The 22,570-nt window shown below is 34.8% G+C and overlaps 1 protein-coding gene across 1 annotated transcript in view; it reads left to right on the top strand.

Annotated features, from left to right (window-relative positions):
* The first annotated feature begins 2,126 nt into the window (after nt 1-2,126).
* Nucleotides 2,127-22,570, top strand: part of LOC149777698 (AP-3 complex subunit mu-1-like) — a 37,195-nt gene continuing 16,751 nt past the window's right edge. The window contains exons 1-7 of the mRNA XM_089938748.1: nt 2,127-2,208; nt 6,478-6,556; nt 9,009-9,114; nt 10,154-10,266; nt 13,426-13,550; nt 16,311-16,470; nt 19,350-19,463. Of these exons, the coding sequence (XP_089794874.1) occupies nt 2,174-2,208; nt 6,478-6,556; nt 9,009-9,114; nt 10,154-10,266; nt 13,426-13,550; nt 16,311-16,470; nt 19,350-19,463 (732 nt within the window). The 5' untranslated portion in view covers nt 2,127-2,173. The remainder of the gene's footprint in view (nt 2,209-6,477; nt 6,557-9,008; nt 9,115-10,153; nt 10,267-13,425; nt 13,551-16,310; nt 16,471-19,349; nt 19,464-22,570) is intronic.

Below are 22,570 nucleotides of genomic sequence, written 5' to 3'. Positions count from 1 at the left end.
AAAATCTTAGGGTTATTCTAAAGATTGATCTGTAGTCAGCAATTTTGTGCTAAATATTTGACTAACATGACAGTTTGCTACTCGAGCTAATGTTGTAAACACATATCAACTTGAAAAGGCTATAAGAAACATGTTTCGCGGTGATGTTAACGCGATGGCCAATTTCAAAGTAGAGAAAGAACACAATAATTTAATTTGCTCAGCAACATTGAACAAGATCACATGCTGAAATACGGTAAGATTTGGATAGAATACGACAGAGAAGTTCTAAACAAATATGTTAATTGCTGTTTGACCAAAAGCGGTGTAACAAATATCTTAAACGGTAAGTGATTCATATCAAAAGAAGATTCTATCAAAGGTTGTTATTGAGAAAGCTGATTTATGTATTCCATCAACGGCATATTTTACTGAAGATGGTTGAATATTAAAATATTGAAGGAAATAATGTTTCTCCTCTTGTGATAGAATTTGTTGCTAAAATGGATCTGAGAATTTTAAATTTCCTAACGTTTCCAGCATTACCACGTCGTGCATTTTCTTTCGAAGTAACAAGTTCCAACTTCTCAAGACGATTATCGATTTTATGCTATTGACATGATCGATAACGAAGCCACTTGTGAGTTCATGAAAAACTGCAAACGCAAAACGATGTGAATAATATAAAATGTGATTAGTTTGTGTACCTCTAACCATGACGATCAAATATCCCGTATTACCAACACTACCAATATTTTTTTTCTTGTTCGGATGTTTTTGACAACACTTCCTCTGTTAACCTCATACAAATCTTATATAGGATGTGGTTGAAACTCCTCTCTCAAATACAAATTTGCAATGTTATTGTCGGTGATCCGATCAATGACATGGTACACTTGCATTCCAGCTGGAATGTCATCATTGAACGGTGTCCAGATAAATTCATGTAAAACATGTCAGTGTGCTTTGCATCATCCCTTTTATATTATATCCAGCTGGTGTTATAATCCCGAACGAAGCTTTAGTTTTAAGATTAATAATAACTCCAAGTTCATTGCCAGCGAACATGTTATATTTTGGATGACACCAGACTATTTCCTGGCATCTTGCAAGACTATTGATGATAATGGGTTGTTGGTATAAATTTGCCATGATATACTATACGTTTTCCAAATCTCTAATTGACATTTTCGTATCGTAACGGAATTCGTCGGATTACGTAGTAAAATGTACTGTCTAAAATTATCAGATAATAAGGTTAGGAAACTAGCTAAGGGAATCAAAAGAAATGTCGGTAAAGTAATAGGATTTGATAATTATAAGTCTGTGTTGGATGGCTTTAGAGGTCATGTTCAAATGATGGCAATAAAATCAGATTGTCACAAAATTGAGACTAATGTCATAATAGAATCTGGTCTTTCCAATTTCGATGATAAGAGATACTGTTCTGATGACATTAACACATTAGCATTAGGATAAAAAAAAATATGATGTTGATTTTACCAAGATAGAATTTTTTGTATTGGTTGCTACAGTGAATCGCTAGCAATATCATATAAACTGCAAGCAATTTCAAATAAAATTTTGTATAAAATATCAGATATAAATTTTTTTAGCAATCTCTAGCAATTTTGTGTGAAATATATACGTAGTCTTATTAAAGGGGTGTTCTGGATCAAACCCCTATTTTGTTTAACGACGGCGACGATTCAGTAAGCATGTCCTCGACTGGTAAACGATTATGAAATAAATTTTGTTGTCTCAACAAAGTTTGTTTTCGTATTTGTTCAGACTAACTTGAGGTGGGACATGGAGATGGGAAGACTCATGCTGTCGTTTGGTCCAGAACCCCTTATATAATACTACTTCATCTACTCCTGATTTGATTTGGTTTGTTCAGTATTTAAATTTTTAGTTTTGTTCCACATAAGTTATACCCGAAACGGTCATCGACAATGTCAATTAATATTAAATTAAAATTTGTGTGAGGAAGAAAAACATAATATTTTCCATCGCTAGATATTCTTCTTTGTAACCAAAAAAAGTTCAGAATGGGGAAAGTGTCTTTCTTTATAATTGCCTTTAGCACATTCGTTACGGAGTTTTAATAAATGCGTAGGAACTTTTTAGTGTTGACGATTCAACGTCACACACACTTCCGGTTGTTGTCAGGTGCCTATCTAAGCTTGGCAAAATGATTCACAGTTTCTTTATAATCAATAATACAGGGTAGGTTTTTAGTAATTGTTGTTTCCAAACGCTTTACATAAATTCCTCAATATTTCTTGTTATTGACAGGTATATTCAGCTTCCATTGCAAGACACAGAAAAGGGGGAGGGTAATCTTGACTGTGCGGCAAAATATACTCACTACCGGTACTGTTAATTTTTATTGCGTCGGAAGAATTATTAACTTTCTCATATATTAAGAAAACACCCACGGAGTCTCAGTTGAGAATATGGCTAGGGTGGGTATTTTTTGGACAGAGCTTTCAACATTTTCTTAGATTTATGAACAGCGTACAGAGAGATAAGTCTGTCTGCTTGTTTACATCGGTAGCTTACTTTGGGTTGAAACACCAATAATTAGACAAGTCCCCAAAATGTAGAGTCTGGAATATTCATATTCTCTGCTCATCTGCTTGTAAATCTTACAGTTTGCAGAATGATCTATTGCAGCATAGTTGATAATTAAGTTTTCGAAAATTTATAAATTATTTAATCGTGAGTTTACATTTCTAACCACTTTCATGGTATCCTAATATTGGGTTGAAGACTTAATGTAGGAATTTTCTTTGACTTTGATCAAGTATTTTCCCTTTATGTAGGACACCAGCCACATTTAATGTATTCAGGTTTCTATAATACTCATGTCTTTGCAAATGACTACAATTTACAGTGATCAAAATTAATTTATCCAATGTTCAAACATCAAACATAAAACAACATAAATAACTAGTTAAAACAAATACAGAAAAATGCAACTAGATCACTACAAACATTTACATAGCTAATTTTACAAATAAGTGTCAACTCTTTCCCAGTATGTGGCCTTTCAACACACCATAGAATCCAGTGTAGAGCTGCACATGGCCTTGTCACACACTAGCAGAAATGCATACCACAGCTTGAATAGTTCACATATTTGCAATTAAATTTAATATACATCCTGCATACATATAAGGTATAATTAAAATAAGTAGCTAATGGCAAGTACTTTTCATTATATATACATGGATATTAAAAAAAGAAGACTAATTATACCCCAAAGATTTAAACTTTGGCAGATTAATGCTTAGAGAAGTACATGCAGTGACAGTTGAGATGAAAAGAAGTAAAATGTAAATAAGCAAATATGTCATTGTATAGTATATATTTCAGGAATGTTTGTGATTATCTTTGATATTATTGGTACTAACCACAAGTGTACTTTCAGTATGGAAAGTTTGATAGACATCGGGTTACAAGCATGCATGTAGTATGACTGTCAGTCAAGGGATTGGGTTGACTGGAGGAAGACCAATATGGCAGCCCCAATTACCTGGCATTGTGATGTTTGCCATGTGCATTGTACGCAAGGCCCAATGTATACAACAAATTGAATGCTTTTTGCACCTTGAATAATCCTCATGCAGCAAGATATTTACAGTTCAATTGCTCAATACTATCTCAGTGCTGTAATCTGTTGCACATAAAATGCCATATTAAACTGCCTATTGTAATTCATTTTCTGTAAAACAGTCTCCTGAAACGGGTGGCCAAGTGGTCTAAAGTGCTTTCCGTCATGAATCACTGCCATCTCACCTCTGTCTGCGTGGGTTCGAGTCTTGGGCTCGGTCAATGTGGATATGTGAGAAAGCTTGCCGGTAGCTTCTTGTGGGTCGGTGGTTCTTTCCGGGGTTTTCCCGGGTTCTTCCTCTACCAGTAATACTGGCCGCCATGTATAGCCTATCTTGTACTGAAAAATGGTGTTAAACCCTATAACAACAACAAAAAAAATGCTCCTGAGACGACAGCTTATTTAGTTAATAATATGTAACTTTGAACTGATTGCATACTATAGGTGATATTTGACTATACCACACCCACCCACCCATTAGGCCAATTCAAATTACCAGTAGCTCTTCATTCCTAAAACAATAATAAGACCTCATTACATCAAGATTTTATTGCACCACATTTTTTTGATCGAAGTAGGTGATGTGACAGGTGGACTATTGTAAGAAAATATTGTTGACATCTTGGATCATTTAATAATTGTCCATAAATTCTTTTCACATTACATAGATATCTGAAATTGATGTGCAGAACTAGAAAGTTTTATTATTTTCAGTTTTACCCAGCAACAAAATCAACCTGTCCAGCATTAAATATCTTGATATTTAGCTTTCTTCTGTGAAATAAAAACACAATTATCTTTATATTGCTTCTTTTTTAAAAATAAAATCTGCTATCTTTTCTTTATTATTAAGAATTTTTGTCAAGGTGATTTTTGGGGCACCACCTTCACCTGTCTCGTCTTTCATCAGTTGGTTCATTAAGGGGTCACGCTACCAGATGAAGTGGGCAACTAAACATCCTAAAAAATTATAAATTTCACCATGTTCTGTTAGGAAAGCGAAAATGACTTTGCCCTGATTTTTTCAGAGAAACATTGTGTGACCATCCTTTTTAGATGCTTTCTTGCCTTGGCCAAGTTAGTTCCAGTGTTATGTTATAGCTCAAGACGAAATGTAGTTGGTGTTGATATCAATTGCGCCAACAAACTCTTTCACATTCATAGGCATGTATTTTGATAGCTGATTGACTATAAACCATTTCCAGAGTAAGTAAGCAACTATTATGCCTGATTTCCACAAGTTATCCTTTGATGATAAAAAGATTCAGACTTGTGTTTCAAAACATAAACTTATGTAAAAAGCAGTTTGTGTTTTAAGAATAGAATTGGTAACATGAATATTTTAACTGCCACATGTACATTATTTTCTTCATAAAAATCAGTTTGCAACTGTAAGTGAACCTGTCATAGTGAAATGCTTGTTGTATCTGGGAAGTATGACTTTATTAGATTGTCTCTTTTCATAAACCATTGGGCAGATATATTCAGGAAAATATATAAATCATAGAAAGCAGTCTAAATATTACGTTATTGAAGATTTAGCTTTAAATGCTATTATGTAGGTCAGAAACATAGGGGACAACGCTGTGTTGTGGAAATCGAGAGATGCTGTAAGGTCACGGTTGTATTCTGAGTTCACTCATTTATGTGAAAATAAGAAGAAACAAATACGGTGAAGTAAATACTATTTAACCAATGCCAAACATTACTACAAGTATGTAGTCAGATAATAAAACCTTATATTTGCAATCCTATCAATGGACTGTTATAACGAAGCTATAAAGTGGGTGGTCACATTAAGAAAACCACTCATTATAAAAATAGATGCACTCGCATGTTGGCCATGTCAATTCGGTTGAAAAAAGGGTTTAGTTCATTCATATACATGTACTGACTTTAATTCTTCATTGTGTTGTCTATAAACAGTTACAATAAAGTTTTATTGGCAACAAAGAAATTAGGATGAACAGTATGATTTGAAAGACGTGCATTTGCCGTCATGTAGCTGATAATGGGTTGTTTCAAACAAATTTAGAAATCTTTTCAACTGCTATTTTATAGTGAACTTTTAGAAAGTAAGAAGAAAATTGTTGATATGGGTAGTTGATTAAGCATTTGTACTAACTTGCAATTACAAAACACGTACTGTAATCTAGTTACTCGGTTAAAATTCATTACAATGTATAGCTTCTGTCATATTGCCAAAATACACTGTATATGAATATGATAGTTTTTAAACGTGTGTTTATATTATACATAGAACTCAGAAAAGTTTCTACTTGAAAATAAGTTATTGCTTAAAACTAATTTTAAATGCAAATATGCATACTGCGGAAATGCATAATTCTAATAAGAGAATGAAAGTGACACATGTACATGTATATATGCAGAAGGAAATTTCTTTTGCAGTTAACCATAAATTCAGAATTGAACTACGTCTCATGACAGTTCTGGACTTTGCTAGGCCTGTGCAGCACAATTTATATGCATAACACTAGTCAGCATGTGCAGAAATCCCCAAAGTTATGAGTTGACGACACTCCACTAGGAGAAACCCTTTCATAAACTGAACAAGATTGAAATGAGATAAATGACATAAGATTATTCCAAGTATCCACAATTCATTTTTGGAAATCATTCCAAACACATTACGTGTTTATAAATGGTAACGCAATCGGTAGAGGGTCGATCTAATACTTGGAGGGTTGCTAGATCGATACCTGCCCAGGCCATCCTGGCTTGGCTAACTCTGTCCTTGGTGATCTTATAACCAGCTAAAATAAAAAATAAAAATGTGTCTATTTTAATCTTGTACTAAGTCATATCTTGTTGTTTTTTTTTAAATTGTTTTTCAAACTTTTTCATAATATTTTTTCCAGAGATGTATTCATGGAGAAACACTGGAAGAGTGTGATAAACAAGTCCATATGTGACTATTTTTTTGAAGAACAAAGCAAGGTCAGTGAAGATTAATTTTACTACAGCTGCATCAGCAAAGAGAAAGCTTCCTTCTCCCTTCTTTAATATCTTGACATATGTCTGTAGTGCCTTTCATTACATCATTCAGGCTTTGTCCTCCATAGCTTTCAATATTTAATTCATATACTCCCTACTAAATTGCCTCAACAAAACTGTATTTTTCTGTAATTCATTACTTTTTACGGCAGTGTTTTCCTTTACCCTCATTTGTGCTTCAGGGACCCACACAATTTTAATTTGACTCCCAGTTTTGATCCCAGATTTATTTTTTACTCAGTGTGACCCCTAATTCGGACACCAATGGGATATTTGACTCTCAGTCTGTCACCCCTAGGGGGGTTCACTGATTTACATTTATTTTAATCTTGATAGAAAAGAGAAATGTGTTTTGAAACAAAAAGAAAGAAAAAGATAATATCTTTTACTGCATGAAAAGTAGTATATCTTGCTTTATTATGACCCCCTTTTTTTAATTGAGAAGTACACTCCTGATAAAAGGTACCTGTCAAACCTATCCACATACTGTTGAGCTCTGTTACATACTGAGGCTTTGATCATGCATTGTCTGTTAACATGTATCTGAATAGTTTATTATCGAAGCTGTCGGCATGGTACAATATATTTCAGAAATTTTCCGAATGAATTTCTTATTGGTGCAATTCCAGGTTGTCAGCTCATTTTCATATATTTCAGCAAGTTCATATTTAATTCATTATACTCAGTGTTTTATTATCTTTGCTTTTCTCAGAAAGAGAGTCATGTAATGTTTATCAGCTGTAATATTTGCATTAGAGTGAAGTTATTGTGTGTAAATGATATTTGAATACAAATAAGTTTATAAATTGTACCATGTAAATGAGGCATAATTTTTATAAATTTGTATTTATAACAAAAGTGTTTGTTCACACTGATGTCTATTTGGGGCACATTTATGGGTACCAGTAAAATCCACACTTTCTTCTCCATTTTATAGTCCTAAGGTTAGTGTAGAAATACTCCCATTACAATTGTGTGTGTAAGCATTGCTTTTTCTAGCTTTCAGAGAAAGGAGGCTATCGAGGCCCCTGTGTTGAATTTATTGTGATCCTTTCAGGAGACTGCATTTTATTTCATCATTTACTGTGAAAATTACATCCTTGCTACATCACTACAGTTATGAATATGTATATTACATTTCCTTAAAATGCTGCATTCATTTCATGTTAGTGTTTTCTTTCATGTTAAATTATTGTAAAAATTTCTCATGTTCACATTCAGAATAAAAATGTCTACAGATACAAATCGAAATAACAGTACCTAAACATAATTCCATCATGAATTGTTTCTTTCAAACTTCTGCACAGTTGAAAAGAAATGAAATCTTATTTTTCAGTTTAGTAATTTTGAGGCTGCCTTTTTACTTGGGATAATTAGAAATATTTTGTTAAGAATTTTTTATGCTTGAATGGCTGACATGTGCCCTGATAGTCCTTGTCATTAATTTCATTTATTTCCAGCTACCTCTAAATACTACATTTATATCAGACATCAGTTATTATCACTTTCACTGACCTAATTATTCAGCAAGACGATGTAATTTGTTCTCTAATTCCTTATGACTTTCTCACTCTCTCAAAACACAGTAAAATCAGGATCAGCGAGGAGCTTACTGCATGGTCTGGGTGTTATAATCAAGTCCCCTGATGATGTAGAGGTCTTACCAAATAGCAAAAGAGTACAGGGTTGCATGACATTGACAGTTATTTTTGTTATGATGCATTGCTGGTATCAGCATGTGTCCTTCCAAATTTACTGTGCCGTTATGGTGCATTACAGATGCTGGCATTCAATCTTTCAAATTTTACTGTGCCGTTATGGTGCCTTACAGATAATGGCATGCATGCTTTCAAATTTTACTGTGCCGTTATGGTGCATTACAGATACTGGCATTCACTCTTTCAAATTATACTGTGCCGTTATGGTGCATTACAGATACTGGCATGCATTCTTTCAAATTGTACTGTGCCGTTATGGTGCATTACAGATACTGGCATGCACTTTTTCAAATCTTACTGTGCTGTTATGGTGCATTACAGATACTGGCATTCACTCTTTCAAATTTTACTGTTCTGTTATGGTGCATTGCAGATACTGGCATGCACTCATTCAAATTTTACTGTGCTGTTATGGTGCATTGCAGATATTGGCATGCTCCCTCTCAAATTTTACTATGCTAAATTTTAAGACAAGGGTGTTAATTATGATGGTCAGTGTCTTTATTTTGATTTCTGACAGGAGGAAGTAAATTTATTTCACAATCTGCAGCAATTACATCTTCCTTAATTTGCACAAAAAGTCGATAAAATGTTAACAGACACAAATAATTTGAAATGTGTTGGGTTTTAGGTGTCAGATCTACACTTCCTGTACATTTCTGTATTTCTTTTTCTAGTGTGCCTCGGTGGATGATGTGCCGCCCATTATAGTAACTCCCCACCACTATCTCATCAACATATACAGAAATCAACTCTATTTTGTGGCTGTAGTCACTACAGAGGGTGAGTTTGTCTTACAACTAACATGGACAGTGTTGCTTGTGTATGTTGTATGACTAGATAATCTAAATTTCAGCAATTGCTTATCTGTGTTCATTTTATAGGCTGACAGAAAGAATAACTTAAGAGCTAATGAGCTGCAGAATTGTTTGCAACACAAGGTATGCGTAAATTGGGCTTAATCAGGTTAATTAAAACCTAACTGGAGCATATTAAACAAGTCCTCTTTAATATTAAACATGTCCTCTTTAATATTAAACAAGTCCTCTTTAATATTATGCATAATCCATTCATCTGTCATTTACATTTGCCTAAACTGCTAGCAGAAATTCACAAAACTCTGGAGTCCCTGTGAGGGACAAGGTCAGATGTACACACAGTTGAATTACTGTGTCATTTTCTAAGTATTTGCTTCAAAACTTTGTAATATGTGAGATTTTTTTTTCATTGGCAGGGATTTGTGGCTGGTGGATGGGGTGGATAGTATAATAAAAGGCATGGGATTAACTGTGGTTAGCCATCAAAGTTACTCTTCTTGTATTTTCAGTTTTAGGCATAATTTTTTGTAAGATATTTTCAGTTTAAGAATATAATTTTTTGTAACATATTTTCAGTTTAAGACTATGTTTTGCAACATTATATTTTTTGTGTAGGCATAACACATTTATAATATTGCATTTTGAGTTTAAGTGGCAGAGTTGTCTCTCCATCACGGATCACTGCCATCTCACCTCTGTCTGTGTGGGTTCGAGTCTCGGGGTTGGCCAATGTGGACATGTGAGAAAGCTTGCCGGAAGCTTCTTGTGGGTCGGTGTTCATTCTGGGGTTTTCCTGGGTTCTTCCTCCACCATTAATATTGGCCACCATGTGTAGCCTATCTTGTGCTGAAAAATGGTGTTAAACCCTATAACAACAACAATCAGTTTAAGTTAAATTTTGTAAGATTTTATTTTCAGTTTTGTGCATACCAGTAATATGTTTTGTAACATTATAGTTTCTGTTTATGTGAAATATGTTTTATATCTTAAGTTTATATCTTCAGTTCCACCTTTGTTTGTCACGGAATTCCTACACAGAGCTGTGGAGATCTTCACTGATTACTTCCAAGAATGCACAGAGACATCCCTCAAAGATAACTATGTTATTGTTTATGAGGTTTGTAATTATATTTGTCCGTCCTTCTAAACTTAGCATGTCTTTAGACAAATCAGCTTTTGTGTGTTATGGCCCTTTAAGAATATATAGGTCTAGAATTTAACATAAATTAGCCGGAAGGACACGTAAACTGAGAAATTTACTAGCCCTGCCGAATCTTCACTAGTCTTAATCACAGGATAATGTTAGGCATATGTTCTTAGTGTGATGCAGTTATTGATAATGGGCCCCAACAACAGTGTTATAACTGGGGAGGGCTGTAACATGATTTCAGATATAAAATGGTTATGTCTTGACTCCAGATTTTTTGTCCCTTTTTCTCGACACTACTCAGAACGTTTGCCAAACTGATAAGCGGATAAAATTAGTTCAGTCAAGTTTTGAAAACATAACTTACAGATCATAATTCATGTTTTACAGCAGCGATTCATTTTCACCTAATCTTGATTGTTTTATTAATTTTTAGGTAGTAAACTTATTACTGTTTTATGCTTGTCTTTGAATTATAAGATGACAAACTGAAGTATTTTCACTCTTGGTTTTACCACTCACGAAAATACGGAGTTTGTCACCCACTTGATGAAATATATTCATTATTCACTTGATGCAAGCAAATATACTGGTGTTTTGTTTATTCCACAATCATTCTCATTTTAATAAGGTTCAGTACATAATGTGGTTGTCAGTTATGGACCACAACTACCATACTTTAGCACAGTTTCTTTAGTCTGTCAAATACAACATTAGTTGACTGGGACAGACTAAGTTTTGCTGCTTCCATTGTTTATTAATATCCCCCATACCGAAATAGAGTGGAGCCAATATGCAGTTTTTGATGAGGATGGTTGCTTGATGTATTAAACCCAGCCAAATTGTATTGACTAAGGCTGCAGGCCAAGGTGATTATAATTTATCAAACCCAGAAAAATGATATTCACCAAGGCTGCAGATCAAGGTGATTATAATTTATCAAACCCAGAAAAATGGTATTCACCAAGGCTGCAGATCAAGGTGATTATTATTTATCAAACCCAAGAAAGTGATATTCACCAAGGCCGCAGGCCAAGGTGATTATAATTTATCAAACCCAGAAAAATGATATTCACCAAGGCCGCAGGCCAAGGTGATTATAATTTATCAAACCCAGAAAAATGATATTCACTATGGATGCAGGCCAAGGTGATTATAATTTATCAAACCCAGAAAAATGATATTCACCATGGATGCAGGCCAAGGTGATTATAATTTATCAAACCCAGAAAAATAATATTCACCATGGATGCAGGCCAAGGTGATTATAATTTATCAAACCCAGAAAAATGATATTCACCATGGATGCAGGCCAAGGTGAATTTAATTTTTCTGGAGTAGTTAAATCCTGGTGTGAGCTGAAATTAGAAGTCAGTATTTGTGTTATTGTAAGATTATTATATTTTCTGACATTATTTTTGCCTTAATCAGCACGAGGCAGCACTTTACATTGTTTTAAAATAATTAGCCAAAAGAGGACATGCAATGATGAAAATTGTGCAATAGTTGATGTGGTCCACAGTTACTTTAGTAAAATATTGATATAAATTTGATTGATCAAAACATAAATGGTAACTGTGTGAAGCATATTATTATATATTTTCCCCAGCCATTCTTGTCTTTAAACTTTAATTTTAAGCAGTAATATGGACAGACTAAAGGATAAAGAGAGAAATTACATTCTGTTACTGATTAAATAATGTCTAATCAGTACTCAAGCCGAATTTCATTCACTGGCAAGCAACACTGGAGATACAGGGATAGTGTTAGGTGAGCAATTTGAATCATGGATGCTGACTATCATGTGTGAAAAAAGACAGGTGGTAATTCAACCAATCAGAATACAGCAAAAGTGGAGGTAGACTTGATTGAGGCAGAGAAAAGTCCCAGCAGATTTTGTGGAAATCAGTGGTAACTGTGGTCCATGATAATGATCCATACATTATGTGTGTAATGTGTGACATACAAAATAGTGTCACCTCTTGTTACTGACACAGAAATCAATTTATTATAATGTAACATGTGACATACAAAATAGTGTCACCTCTTGTTAGTGACAGAGAAATCAATTTATTATAATGTAATTTGTGACATACAAAACAGTCACCTCTTGTTAGTGACAGAGAGATCAATTTATGATAATGTAACATGTGACATAAAAAATAATGTCACCTCTTGTTAGTGACAGAGAAATCAATTTATTATAATGTAATTTGTGACATACAAAACAGTGTCACCTCTTGTTAGTGACACAGAGATTAATTTATGATAAAATAACATGTGACATACAAAATAGTGTCACCTCTTGTTATTGACAGAGAAATCAATTTATTATAATGTAATTTGTGACATACAAAACAGTGTCACCTCTTGTTAGTGACACAGAGATCAATTTTTGATAATATAACATGTGACATACAAAATAGTGTCACCTCTTGTTAGTGACAGAGAAATCAATGTATTATAATATAATGTGATACAGAAAAAAGTGTCGCCAGTTACCAGTGACAGAGAGAATCAATGTTATACTGTGTAACTTGAGAGAGATCTTTGTATTATAATGCAACATGATATATGTCCCCAGCTGTCATTGACAGAGACATGAGTGATATATGTCCCTATCTGTCATTGACAGAGACAGGAGTGATATATGTCCCTATCTGTCATTGACAGAGACAGGAGTGATATATGTCCCTATCTGTCATTGACAGAGACATGAGTTGATATAGACCTTGTGTAAAAGAGGATAGGCAGGATAAAAATGAAACTCAAGTGGCAGGTTTGTTTATCATTAATGAATGGTAAATAAAATGGTGGGGGCAAGATACACCTAAAAATGAAAATCTGAAATGTTGCCTATCACCCAAAGAATATGGATATTTATCCAAACCAAAGTTAGGATAGTAACAACAAATTCACTCATCATCTAAACTGTTGAAACATTTCTTGAAAACAATTACTTAAAAAATTTGACAATTATTTTCTGAATGAATTACCCCGTAAGACAGTGTCTCTTGATTCAGAATTAAAATGATGAATACTTTGTGAATGCATAACAATGTTCTCTTCTCACAGATGAAGAGATTTGTCAGGTGATCCATTGACCTTTGACCTGTATTAATTTTGCAGCTTCTGGATGAGATGCTGGATAATGGGTTCCCGCTAGCAATGGAGGCCAATATTCTAAAGGAGCTGATCAAACCACCTAACTTCTTGCGTACGATCACAGATACTGTCACTGGAAAGTCTACTGGGTATGACATTACTCCATATATTCTGTTGATTTTATTTGGAATATTTCTAAAACAGTGATGATTTTGCTAGTATGACATATGGCCTGGTTTCAGGATAATGTGAATGGGTGGGACATGATGCTACATGTCTGCAGCATGATGCTAGATATCAGTACAAACTGTCACACTGCAGACATCATAGTGATATGACTGAAAAATTGTTAAAGCCACATTACAAATTCAAATCACACACACAAATATGACATAAGCAAAGCCTAATAGCAGACACAGCTGACTCTCATCTCAGGACATGATGTATATGTTGAACAAACACAGTCACCTGACATTACATGACATGATGTCAGTGCTGAGCAAACACAGCCTACTGTCATCAGATGACAAAGTAAATGCTGAACAAACACAGTCAACTGACATTACATGACATAATGTCCATGCTGAGCAAACACAGCCTTTTGTCATCACAGGACATGCTATCATTGCTGTCTGACATGTGATAATGGAGATTTATTGTACTGTGCATTTGTAGCCTATGCAAAGGAAACAGTCTATACAGGTTATTATATATGTACTGTGTTATAGGATTTGCACATGTACTGTCCTGTGGGTGTGACTATTAATTATATTTAGATAGTGGGTGGAGAGTAAGATGTAGGTAATGCTAGAATCAGTAAATATTATTAAGTGTAGTTGTAATGGGATTGCTGTAAGAGTTGTTGTAGATGTTATGTATGGAATACTAGAATCAGAAAATATTCGGAAGTCTACTTGTAATGGGATTGCTTTGTAAGAGTTGTGGTTGTTGTGTAGGTAATAATAGAATCAGAAAATATTAGGATGTCTAGTCATAATAATATTACTTTTTAAGATTTGTAGTTCCTGTATAGCGAATAATAGAATCAGAAAAATTAAATCATATCTGCTTATTTTTGGATAATCTTTGTATTTTTGTGTGTGAATATTTCAAATGCTCTATCAAAGTGAGAATTTGTTTCTTGATAATTCTAGCTCTGCACCCTCACTCTAATTCTGTTATATGTCAGAGTTATCACTCTTGCACTTTTGAGTGCCATGATTTCAAGGTGTCATTAGGTGGGATGCTGATAAACTTCTTGGGTGGTATATGACTTGCCTGCCATAGTGGGGCAGAAAGTATATTTATTTAACAAAACATTGCCAATAAGGTCAGTGGGAAAATGTTATTAGTATCTTTATTCCAGTCTGATAGAAAGACATCTTCAAAACATTTTTGTACTGTGTTATTGGAAAACTGAGATTGAAGTCAGTGTAAACTTTATTTGAGAATGTGATGTTTTCTTTTTTAGAAACTTAATTTTAAAATCTTCTGGTTTTGTTTTTTGTTGAGGGCTTATTATTAATGAATACTGGTGCTATTCATTTTGTTGAGGCTTATTATTAATGAATACTTGCACTATTCATTTTGTTGAGGCTTATTATTAATGAATACTCATGCTATTCATTTTGTTGAGGCTTATTATTAATGAATACTCATGCTATTCATTTTGTTGAGGCTTATTATTAATGAATACTTGCACTATTCATTTTGTTGAGGCTTATTATTAATGAATACTCATGCTATTCATTTTGTTGAGGCTTATTATTAATGAATACTCATGCTATTCATTTTGTTGAGGCTTATTATTAATGAATACTTGCACTATTCATTTTGTTGAGGATTATTATTAATGAATACTCATGCTATTCATTTTGTTGAGGGCTTATTATTAATGAATACTGGTGCTATTCATTTTGTTGAGGGATTATTATTAATGAATACTCATGCTATTCATTTTGTTGAGGGCTTATTATTAATGAATACTGGTGCTATTCATTTTGTTGAGGGATTATTATTAATGAATACTCATGCTATTCATTTTGTTGAGGGCTTATTATTAATGAATACTGGTGCTATTCATTTTGTTGACATCTTATTGAATACTTGCACGATTCATTTTGTTGACATCTTATTGAATACTTGCACGATTCATTTTGTTGAGGCTTATTATGAATGAATACTCATGCCATTCATTTTGTTGAAGGTTTATTATTAATGATCACTTGTGCTATTCACTTTGTTGAGGGCTTACTCATGCTGTTCATTTTGTTGAGGCTTATTATTAATGAACATGACATTCATTTTTTAAGGACTTATTAAAAAATACTCATGATATTTATTTTCTGCACATTTATTATTAATAAATACTTATGCATATTCACTTTCTGAGGGCTTATTAATAATTATTCATGCAGTTCAAATTATTATTTACCATTATATTACACAATGTGCTTGGACCACTCCAGTAGCCTAGTGGACAGAGTGTCCGTTTTGGAAGTGGAAGGTCGTGGGTTCGATCCCCAGCCAAGTCATACCAAAGACACAAAAATGGTACTAACAGCTGCATCGCTTGGCACTCAGCATTAAGAGGTTAGTGTTAGGACTGGTCGGCCTGGTGTCAGGATAATGTGACTGGGTGGAACATCATGCTACATGTCTGCGGCATGATGCCTCAGTGCTAGACATCACTATAAACTGCCACACTGCAGACATTGTAGTGATATGACTGAAAAATTGTAAAAGCTACATTAAAAATCCAAATCACACACATGCACATATAGAACTTTGTTATTGAAATTTATTTTTTAATTTCATACTGAAATGCTCAGGTGCAAAGTGAAAAAATGAAACAAATAGTGTTGGAATTCTGAATCATCCTGGTTATTTTTGTTGTTTTAATTTTAAAGTGTCAGTGGTACCCTTCCGACGGGTCAGTTGTCCAATGTGCCATGGAGAAGGACAGGAGTGAAGTACACAAACAACGAGGCATACTTTGATGTGATAGAGGAAATTGATGCCATTATTGACAAGTCGGGCTCCACAGTGATTGCTGAGATAACAGGCTATGTAAGTTGTTATCTGTTATGTCAGCAAATACCATGTATTAACATTTTTTCCATAATTTAATACCTGTGACCTCTGTAAGAAAGACATAATTTAATACCTGTGACCTCTGTAAGAAGGACATAATTTAATACCTATGACCTCTGTAAGAAGGACATAATTTAATACCTATGACCTCTGTAAGAAGGACATAATTTAATACCTATGACCTCTGTAAGAAGGACATAATTTAATACCTATGACCTCTGTAAGAAAGACAAGAAAGCTTGAAAATTAGAGGTTCAGAAAAAATGAATACATTGATTTCGTAGCCATGTATACATGAATTGACACTTTGCTATCCATTACATTTTGCTTTTTATGTGTTTAAGAGCCTGATAGGTCCGAAGTCATTTGGCTAATCTCTGTTTTGAAGGAATTATGACAATTACACTCAAGGGACCCTGAGTCGTCTAAAGCACTCACCGTTACAGATCACTGCCATCTCACCTATGTCTGCCTGGGTTCAAGTCTCAGGCTCAGCTAGCGTGGGTATGTGAGAAAGCTTGCCAGTAGCTTCTCATGGATTGGAGGTTATTCCCGGGGTTTTCCAGGGTTCTTCCTCCACCAGTTATACTGGCCGCCATGTATAGCCTAACTTGTGCTGAAAACTGACGTTAAACCCTACAACAACAACAACAACAACAACAATTACACTCACAATTTATTCAGAAGTTATGCATGTTGTAAATGTTTATGTCCACAAAAAATGAGACCAAATTTTGTATTATTTGCTTAAATATTTATTCTGATGAATTTGAATGAACACCCCTTTGAGCATGATGTATGTTTGCCCTGTATGACCTTATGCAGAGGAATGTAACCCTTGTCTGCCTTCTTAGAAAGTGTTAATTAGTGTATTTGCAAAACTTATACTTGTAACATAATCATAAAATCAGACTTGCCAACCATCACGAATTCTCAGTCAGCTTAAATATATTATCCCGTTAAGTGCTAGTCACAATATCATGAGTGGTCACTGATGCCAATAACAGTCCTGCACTGCTGGTTGTGATGTTAATAAAATTATATTCGGTTGTTACAGTTTGCCCAGTAGCAAGCATTTTAAAGTATTTAATATATGTTTAGAACAGAAATTTTACAAATGCATGTGAAGAAAACTGGGGCCCAACTGGATTTTTTTTAAATGGCACATGTACATACCCATAACAACTAATTATTTTTAAAACAAACACTAAATGAGTGTAGGAATTTTTGAAATATTGAAAGATTAACAGATATCATAACTTGGTGGAGATCATATTTTCAGTGGATGCGCCATCACCACTAATCGTTAACCATATGGCATCTCATCTTCTGGATTAATACCATTTCATAATTAAGTTACACTAAAGTTAAAATGTTTTCACCTCCAAGGAAAAGGAAATGTATTCCACAAAAAGTGAAGTATGGATTGGAATACACCAAAAACTGGCCTTGCATTCAGCCATCAAACATCGATGTACATTATGCTTTTTGCACACAGTGATCTGTGAATTTTAGAATTGGGAATGTGCACATGGGCTCATATAGTTGCTTACAATTTATCTGTCATAATAATATTATATAGTACATGTATGACATAAATTGTAAGCAATGATACAAGCCCCTGTGGGCATGAGGCAGAGACAATGTAAAAAGGCACACTGCTAGCAAAAAGGACAGATTGGAAAATTTAGAGCACCCAGCAGATTTCAGCTCTGGAGTAATTTAAGCCTTCGACTGAAGACCTGCAAGCTAACATTGGTGAAGTACCATGAGTTTTCTTGTTGAACATAACCTGCCTTTCTCTATTGGAGCTCAGCGACAGCGAAAGAGTATTTTCTATCTTGAGGGAAAATAACAATTTTAGTCATCAAGGTCCACCACCAGGCAAGAATTGCTTGAACTGTTTTGAAAATAAATTTACTAATTAAAGATGTTCAAGTATGCTACAGTATGATATCATTGCAAATAGCATGAACTTTGTGTATATCAGTAAATATGGCTGCAGATAAATTTGTACATATAATTAGTGTAAATGTGTTTTAGTTTTATATTTGGGATTTTCATATAATGCGGTACTGACCATTAAAGTGGATGGAGCTAGTGTCATGGTATAATTTTGTACTAATTGTTTTCAAAATTCACAAATTTGTATCGCTCTTTTCGCTGATCACACGTCTGGATATTAGGCAGCTTCAGTTTAATTTTTATTTAAGTCGATGCACCTACATGACCATGTTGACATATACTTTACTACAAGGCAGTGTCATAATAATTTAAATTGCATGAAAATTGAATAAAATTTATTATGTTTTAGTTTTTATATATCTTATGACACAGTAAGAGAGGTGGTTATTAAAATGCAGAGTCATTTGGAGTAATCTGCCTTGCCTAGGACACACCATGGTTGCCAACCTGGGTTTATCCATTGGTAGGATTCAAACCAGCATTCATTCAGGCACTAATCTGACATGCTGACCACTGAGCCATACCTTCTCCTCCATTTTAGTACATGTAGTAGGGTGCATCAGAACTATTCTACATCCCTTACCCACAGGGTGTTCTTGTTGGCATTCCTCAAAATGTTATGCATGAAACCAAATACAATAATAGATGAAAATTAAGTAACAATAACATAGTAAAAATAAGAAAATGTAATCAGAGTAATGTTATCCCATGACCATATCCATGTTACCCAGAGGGACTGCAGTATATTGAGGGGCTTTGTTGTGAATGACCACTGCAACAAGAACGTTATCAAGAACTAATTAATTCTCAAAATAATAAGTATATAAATTATAATGTCTTTATTGCCATGTTTCCAATAATTGATCTGGATTGTTCTAAATATTTTACAGGTTGACTGTCTGGTAAAATTGAGTGGTATGCCAGATTTAACTCTCTCCTTCATCAACCCTCGCCTTTTGGATGATGTCAGCTTCCATCCTTGTATTCGATTCAAAAGATGGGAGGTAAGAGTCAAAGATATTTTTACAGGTAAAAATACTGCCAGGTAAAATATGGTAGTGTGCCAGATTTAACCCTGTCATTCATCAACTCATTCCTCTTGGCTAACATCAGCTTCCATCCTTGAACGTTTGAGCCAATGGAGAACAGAAATCATCAATACCCCTTATTTTTTTAAATCTCAAATATATTGGCAGTGTTCTGTGGTACTGTATTAGCTGATTGTCCTGTGGAATACTGTTACAAGAAAACTGCTGAATCATCAAACTTGATTTCAAGATTTTTGGAAAATTTTCTCATTTAATTTCATGATTTTGACCCTTTATTCATATGCATCATAAATAACTGCATTATGACTTATTGAATTCCTCAGATTTACAAGTTACATGCCTGCTCACAGAAGTTGAGAAAATAAAACTACAAAATAAATCTCAATTTAGGAAATAAGTACATGAAATACATTGATGAACGCTAAAGATTATCTTGAAGATTTATATGCCATTGTGGTCATTACAACGACTTAACATGAGCAAGGCAGAACAATAGCACCTGATAGGACCTAGCACCTAGATTACATTATTATAATTGCAATACACTTCGTGTTGATATCCTACAAAATACACTTGTATTCTACCCATCCATCTAGAATGTTGAGTCAGTTAGCAGTGCTGTTCTTGACCAGCTGGTACCACACACACTTTGACTTTTGTAATGCTGATTTGAAGAGCCTGGATAAAAGTGATTGCAGTGAAGATGCCAACCCTGCAGTTTTTGAAGGAGAACCACTGTTTTTCACACCACCTCCATGATAGTAAGCACTATGGTGGCCACATCAGCTATGCTTGGACCGGCATACATGGGAGTCCACAGCCAGCATTGCCAATGTAAAACAGTGGGGCTGCACATCATTACCAGGCAAGGACTAAGATGGCATCATCTGATTTAGACTTGGTGAAACAGAACACCTTTCTCTGCTTGTCTTCCCTGAAATTGCATCTTTCTTTGGTGCTGTGCTCACTGCCTTTTGACATGCCATTGCTGTTAGCAACTGAATTGAAGATCTGTGAAGGCAGACAGCATGAGCTCTGTCACTCTAGTTTTACTTACCACCTCCTTAGGCCACATAGGTGTCAGCCACAGTGGATTGAAAACATGGTTTCTCCTTTTCCTGGCTTCCCAACAAATGCAAGCGACGTGTGACCTCAGTAGCCTGATGACTGTCTGTGTATTAGCACCAGCCTCCCTAATTTTCAGCAAACTTTGACCTTTTACAGAAAAATGAATTTGCAGTCCAAGTTGTTTTGGAGGGGCTTTGGATTTTGATTATCCAGCTCCCTCCCCTATTGTCTTCCTTATCCATGAGAGGTGTTCTATTCTATCCAGAGAAGGTGGGAGATCAGCAGAAGGAGATCTGCTCTCTACTTGACAAGCGGTTAGATGAGAGAGCTTACAAGCCAAACTTTAATTCAGTGCTTTTTCTAGTGCCCAACACAAATAGAAGCTGGACATAGATCTCACCAGGATCAACAAGTATATCGTGATGACAAGGTTCACTATTAAAAAGTTGGTCAAGCTTTCTGTAGAAGAGACAAATTTGTGATTAGTCTGGGTCTAACCAATGCATGCCTGTATCCACATGGTTTCACACAAGTTCCTTTGCTTTGACTTCCAAGAAACTATATATCAATTCCGTGCTTTCCCCATTCAGTCTCAGTATTGGCATTCAGTCTCAATATGGGCATTCAGTCTCAGTATGGGCATTCAGTCTCAATATGGGCACATAAGCATTCATTGCATTGTCATCCTATTCCTTCTCAACAGCAGCATATTTGGATGACATCCTTTAAAACCATATGGTAAGTCGGTGATGGACAGCTCCAGCCTTCTTTCCCATGTCTCTTTGCTGGCCTTTTTAGTGATTTGGGAGAAGCCAGATCTCATCTCAGCAGTATGTCTATCTTGGATCTCATCTCAGCATTATGTCCATCTCAAATCTCATCCCAGCATTATGTCCATCTGAGATCTCATCGCAGCATTATGTCCATCTAAGATCTCATCCTAGCATTGTGTCCATTTCAGATCACATCCCATCATTATATCCAACCCAGATTGTATCCCAGCATTATGTTCATCGCAAATCTCATCCCAGAATTTTGTCCATCTCAGATCTCATACCAGCATTGGGTCCATTTCAAATCTCATCCCAGCATTATGTCCACCCCAAATTGTATCCTAGCATTATGTTCATCTCAGATCTCATCCCATCATTATGTCTGTCTGAGATCTTATCCCAGCATTATGTTCATCTCAAATCTCATCCCAGCATTATGTCCATCTCAGATCTCATCCCAGCATTATGTCCATCTCAGATCTCATCCTAGCATTGTGTCCATTTCAGATCACATCCCATCATTATATCCAACCCAGATTGTATCCCAGCATTATGTTCATCGCAAATCTCATCCCAGAATTTTGTCCATCTCAGATCTCATACCAGCATTGGGTCCATTTCAAATCTCATCCCATCATTATGTCCACCCCAGATTGTATCATAGTATTATGTCCATCTCAGATCTTATCCTAGTATTATGTCCATCTCAGATCTCATCCCAGTATTATGTCCATCTTAGATTTCATCCCAGCATTATGTCCATCTCACTTGACCAGTCTCAACATTGTGCATCTCCCTTGTTTATAGTATGCACTAGGTGAATAGACCAGTAGATATGTGAGCTTGTTTATAGTATGAACACTCGCAATGTGTACAAATGCATATTCTTATATTCATTTAATTTGTATTGTTTGTTGACTTTTCTCCATGGTTATATGTTATATACCTCTAATGTGTGATTTACCTTGATTGGTTACATTGTATAAGACCATAGAGTCATAACAATATTGATACTCTAATGTGTGATTTACCTTGATTGGTTACATTGTATAAGACCATAGAGTCATAACAATATTGATACTCTAATGTGTGATTTACCTTGATTGGTTACATTGTATAAGACCATAGAGTCATAACAATATTGATACTCTAATGTGTGATTTACCTTGATTGGTTACATTGTATAAGACCATAGAGTCATAACAGTATTGATACTCTATT

This window comes from Sinohyriopsis cumingii, chromosome 17 (genome assembly GCF_028554795.1).
Source record: "Sinohyriopsis cumingii isolate HCF-2022 chromosome 17, ASM2855479v2, whole genome shotgun sequence".
Lineage (NCBI taxonomy): Eukaryota > Metazoa > Mollusca > Bivalvia > Unionida > Unionidae > Sinohyriopsis > Sinohyriopsis cumingii.
The sequence above is the reverse complement of the archived record's forward strand: the minus strand, read 5'-3'. Positions and strand labels throughout refer to the sequence as shown.